At 35.4% G+C, this 5,094-nt stretch overlaps 1 protein-coding gene across 1 annotated transcript; it reads right to left on the reverse strand.

The window, feature by feature from the left end:
- Positions 1-676: 676 nt before the first annotated feature.
- On the reverse strand, positions 677-2,455 carry med31 (mediator complex subunit 31). Its single transcript, XM_052588231.1, has 4 exons — positions 2,269-2,455; positions 1,909-1,983; positions 1,572-1,668; positions 677-1,322 (listed from the first exon to the last, which is right to left on the reverse strand). Exons 1-4 carry the CDS (start codon positions 2,288-2,290, stop codon positions 1,103-1,105), a joined length of 414 nt encoding a protein of 137 aa, XP_052444191.1. The 5' UTR covers positions 2,291-2,455; the 3' UTR covers positions 677-1,102.
- Between the last annotated feature and the right edge of the window lie 2,639 nt (positions 2,456-5,094).

Raw genomic sequence — 5,094 nt, forward strand, 5'->3', positions numbered from 1 at the left:
GTGATTTGGTGATATACTCGACAATGTCAGATCGCACATCATTACAACACTTACCACATTATCGCACACCCCAAACTCTGCTTGAGGGGAAAAAAATTTAATAATCTGCGGTTCTACTTGTTTGCACATAAGCAAAGCTGTTTTTAGGAGTCTAACTTGCAGACGCCAGACCACTGATACATCAGAAATACTGTTTTGTAGTAAGTAACCAATATGCTTCAGGGAAATGTATTGGAGTAAAAGTATACATTCTAATTAGGAAATGTAGTGGTGTAAAAATTGGCTGATATATAAAAACTGGAATCCTGGAATGACCTATACTACACCAGGTATAAACAATCTGGTCCCATCGATTGGAAAATTTATAGAAATGTATTTTTCCAACATTGGGTATAATTTCATGGAATTTATTCATTACATATAGACCCCACTATTTTTGTCATTTATTAACACAGGAACAAATTATTGGTTTTCAATCCAAAAGTGCACAAATTCCAGTCTGCCAAATAATTATTCTTCTGTAGCAGAGTTAGCTTCCTCATTTACTTTGATTCCATGGTGTAAAAATGTTCAGACGGTGGAAACAAATGTGTTGTGTTTTTCTACCTCATTTAAATGTTTTCATCATATGTAGATTCAAATTCATTTATTTATTAGATGAAGTAATGCAACAGAATTGTTGGCTTTAAAATGTGCCTTATTTTTCTTTATTGGGTATCCATTTTTGTCCAAAATGCACACAGAAACATAATACAAATATATGGTAAAAGATAAAGCATATAACATGGAGCTGTTAATAAACGAAGTTTGATGCAGAATTTAAATACATTTCAGTTCAATGTGTGACTTCTTTTACGATGCAAAAACCAACTAAAAGACCGCTATCTAATCACTCTCCTCTTACCTTCTTAAAAGCTATTTTACCTTTCTCTAGTTTTGTTCATAAACATACACAGCATTATGGCCTACAGAGAGCATTTTTCAATTCCAAGTCCTATTTAAATTTTGGAAAAAGCCTATTTGAAAATGACTTTTTAGCAAAAAAATAAAATAAAAAGGCTTTTGTGAAAGAATAATTCCCAGCAGGAGCATTTTGACTGCTTCATTTGGATGTGGTGTTGCCATGGGATGGAGCCTGCGGCTGCTGTTGCTGTTGCTGTTGCTCCACGAGTGCTTGCTGCAGGCGTGTCCGCTTCCGTGAGTAATGCTGCCAGTGCAGGATCTGCTGTTCGTCTATGAACTTGGCACACTGCGCATTCACCAGCTCCTTTCGGAAATGCTCATACTGCAATAGCTCTAACATGTGCAGACAATGAGGATATCTAAGGAAATAAAAAGATTTAGACTCCACTGTACAGAAGTGAAATATATAAGAGGTAAGAAATATGTAAGAAATAACTGTAAGAGGAAAATGTATTTATTGAAGAATGTCTGAACATCTTTAGCCAGCTGAGGTCTAGCATATAAAAATATGTAATAAATATATTATCATTATTTAACAATTTTCACATGACATGAGTTTACAAAATAAAATGTAACTTTTTTCTTTCTTTTTTTATACATGAACTTACTTCAGGAATTTAGCATATTCTGGTTCTTTCCAGTAAAGTAGATACTTCAAGTAATTGACAAAAGGCTTCTCTCTCAGGTAGCCTCTTTGAGCCAAAACTGCAGAATCAAAAACAGGATTTTTTATTTTTTTTTTAAGATTTAAAACCAAACATATGAAAACACACATGAACTATCTTCTAAATTTAACAATATAAATAACATGTTTCATATGTAGTTATCGAAACTGCTAGAGGTAAACTAAAAAGTGAAATGCCTAAATTATTTCCATATCTGCATTACTGTAACCAAGTATTTTAAATAACAAATAATAAAAACAATGTCATTTTTTGCTCTTACAGTTCAGATAGTTCGGGTTCGCTAGGCACTGGACAAACTCCAACTCAAGCTGGAAACGGTGTCTTGCCTGATCCTCTGCGAAAGTATGAATTTTGATGGTTATCAACGCTTTTTATTTAAAATAACATTGCTTGAACGAAATGCAACATATTTCGGGACAGCCCTACTTGTTAATTTAATTCAACATACTTTAAATTAGATCTAACATAATATATACAGTGACATGTATACGTTTTATTACCTCACACAATAAAATCAAAACCGTCTTCGTTTACCAAATCAACTGTCTTATCGTTGTGTTTGCGGGGCTAATATTAGAAAAAACAACACGTTTACAGTCACTATCAACAAATTACAAACCTGTTTCCATAACACCAGCCATGGCAGATGTCTAGCGAGAAAACGATATTGTAACAGCTAGAAAGTATTTGATATTTTAATGAATATATATATGATTACTGACACAACATATTTCGTTTTGTTTGAAGAGATCTACAGTGCCGGCATATTTGTCAGAAAACCCCGGCCTGGTGTCGTAAAAGTGTTTTACGACATTTCATTTCCGTCGTTGTGTGTCGTCATATCCACATAAACACCTCGACGCCTCATTGGCCGCTTTGAGCCGTTTCTGCTATGATGTCTATGGTTGCTGTTATGCGTCTACCATGTTTGTGAGTACTTGTACTTCCTTGAAAATAATGCCGCTTTCCAGGCAACCCGTTACCCGTGTTTTTCCAACCTTAAACCCGTGAAAGTGCATTGGAACGGCAGTCAAACCCGTGACTTCGTACTAGATCTATGTACTCCGAGTTCCGACGTCACACAGCACGCATAACAACAATGGCAGCCCCTACGAATAACATTGCCTACGGATGCAGTGTTTATGCAAGCGCACCCATAGACATATATGATGTCTATTAGCGCACCCGTTGAAAAACGATTTTAGGACAATGTAAAGTTGCAATAAAATTAATGATCTAGCTACAATTCCTTGCGCTCAGGAAGTTTGGCGTGGTTTGAAATCGTGACTTGCGAGCTTATAAACCTGCCTGGAACGCAGCATAAATGGAAATGGGAGCTGTGTTTTTTTTCTGGATAAAAACGACGAAAACGTTTACAACCGATTTAGGTTTGTGATCTACGTGCAGCGAAAAATAACTGCCTCCAGTTATTTCGTTAGGTTTGGAAAATTATACATTTTCGTAAATAAAAATGTGAAAGCTCACACTTGTTTTACTTGTTGATTTGTTTTTTGAGTTTACAATGTCATTGTAGTATAACTGTGACATATAACTTACATGTAATAAAATCTGAATGTACATGTAATGGAATAAAGTTGTTTCATGGTTTTATCTGTCTTCAACCCCAACATTTTGGCTGTTCTTGTGCTTCATGTCTCATTCCCTTTGATATACTTGAAATAAAATTTAAACTCTGATAATTTACCATCATTCAGGAAATTGATACAACCAGTGAATACAAATCAAAAAGTGAAAAACTGGTAGTCTTGCTTTTTATTTTGATAGCACTCTATAGCCTACAGATGAACTCCACAACAAACAATAACAAATGCAACTGATAATCCTTTAAGGATCAAAGTTGTAAACAGCTGTCCACTGTTTAAAAGTATATGCATATTTCTTCTTAAAATGCATAGTATCTGTATGATTGTTAGCCTCTTGACTTTACACTTATTATCCTCTAAAGCTGATTTTGAAGCAACTTTATTATAGCATTTTTATGAACTGTTTACAAATTTACATCAATAAACAACAACTGAACTGCACAATCACAGTAATGACACACTATTATCTCCAGTTAAACCAGCCACTGGCTCTGACCCTGTCTGGCCTTTTCGGTTGAAAACATGGTGAGAACAGTGCTGAATGGTGCAGTTTGACAGCAGATTGATGGTGGGATTCAGCCTCTCACACTTCTGTAGTGTTTGCCCAGCTGTTAATAGGGAAGGTAATGGAGAGAATGCCGATGATATTCATGACAATCCCTGTCTTGGCAACCCACTTTATGAAACTAAATCAGTGCTTAGATTGCTTGCATAGTTTTTTTATTTTTTTATTTATTTATTTTTTTTATTCCAAGTTGTATAGTGCATCTAAATCTATGTCAGTACATATCAATTTGCATTTCGGATTTAAGAATTCCCTATAGGGTGACTGATATTTTCAAAGACTATTTATTACCATTCACTCATATGAGAAGACTGGCATTCAGAGGTGTGGCCACAGGTAGCACAAAGAGGCAGGGGATCATAAGTCAAGTCAAGTGACTCAAGTCACCTTTATTTATATAGCGCTTTAAACAAAATACATTGCGTCAAAGGTACTGAACAACATTCATTAGAAAAACAGTGTCAATAATGCAAAATGACAGTTAAAGGGTTAGTTCACCCAAAAAAATTAAAATTATGCCATTAATAACTCACCCTCATGTCGTTCCAAACCCGTGAGACCTCCGTTCATCTTCAGAAAAAAACAGAAAATGTGTATATGGTATACTGTCCTTGTCCAGAAAGGTAAGAAAAACATCATCAAAGTAGTCCATGTGACATCAGAGGGTCAGTTAGAATTTTTTGAAGCATTGAAAATACATTTTGGTCCAAAAATAGCAAAAATTATGACTTTATTCAGCATTTTCTTCTCTTCTGGGTCTGTTGTGAGCACGTTCCCTGCAGTAAAAGATATCCGGTTTGTGAACAAATCATTTGATGTAATCAGATCTTTTTGAACCAGTTAACCAAATCAAACTGAATTGTTTGAAATGGTTCACACCTCATATAAGCATTAATCCACAAATGACTTAAGCTGTTAACTTTTTTAATGTGGCTTACACTCCTTCTGAGTTAAAACAAACCAATATTCCGGAGTAATTCATTTACTCAAACTGAATGAACTGATTTGAAGAGAGAACTGAATATGAACAGCGAGCTTAGCCCGAATAACGAACAAAAGATTGACTCATTCACGAGTCAAGAACCGGTTGCATCGGTTTTTGAATCACCAGTAGTTTTTTCGGACAGTTCGATTCAATGAACCGGTTGAAGAAAACTGTTCACCGGTTCTTTTGCACTCAACGTAATGTCGTCATTTGTGATGATTGCCCTTGATTCAAGCCTTCGGTTTACTCGTGCTCATAATATTAGCACAGAATCAGTTCGGTTCAGGTGCG

This window comes from Carassius gibelio, chromosome B21 (genome assembly GCF_023724105.1).
Source record: "Carassius gibelio isolate Cgi1373 ecotype wild population from Czech Republic chromosome B21, carGib1.2-hapl.c, whole genome shotgun sequence".
In the NCBI taxonomy this organism is placed as follows: domain Eukaryota; kingdom Metazoa; phylum Chordata; class Actinopteri; order Cypriniformes; family Cyprinidae; genus Carassius; species Carassius gibelio.

Bases quoted from the DNA above. Each gene is read 5' to 3' on its own strand.
- med31 (XM_052588231.1), bottom strand. From the start codon at position 2,290: ATGGCTGGTGTTATGGAAACAG. The intron at 1,984-2,268 runs GTTTGTAATTTG...ATACTTTCGCAG, and splicing joins GGCTGGTGTTATGGAAACAG to AGGATCAGGCAAGACACCGT. The intron at 1,323-1,571 runs GTAAGTTCATGT...TTATTTCCTTAG, and splicing joins GAATATGCTAAATTCCTGAA to ATATCCTCATTGTCTGCACA.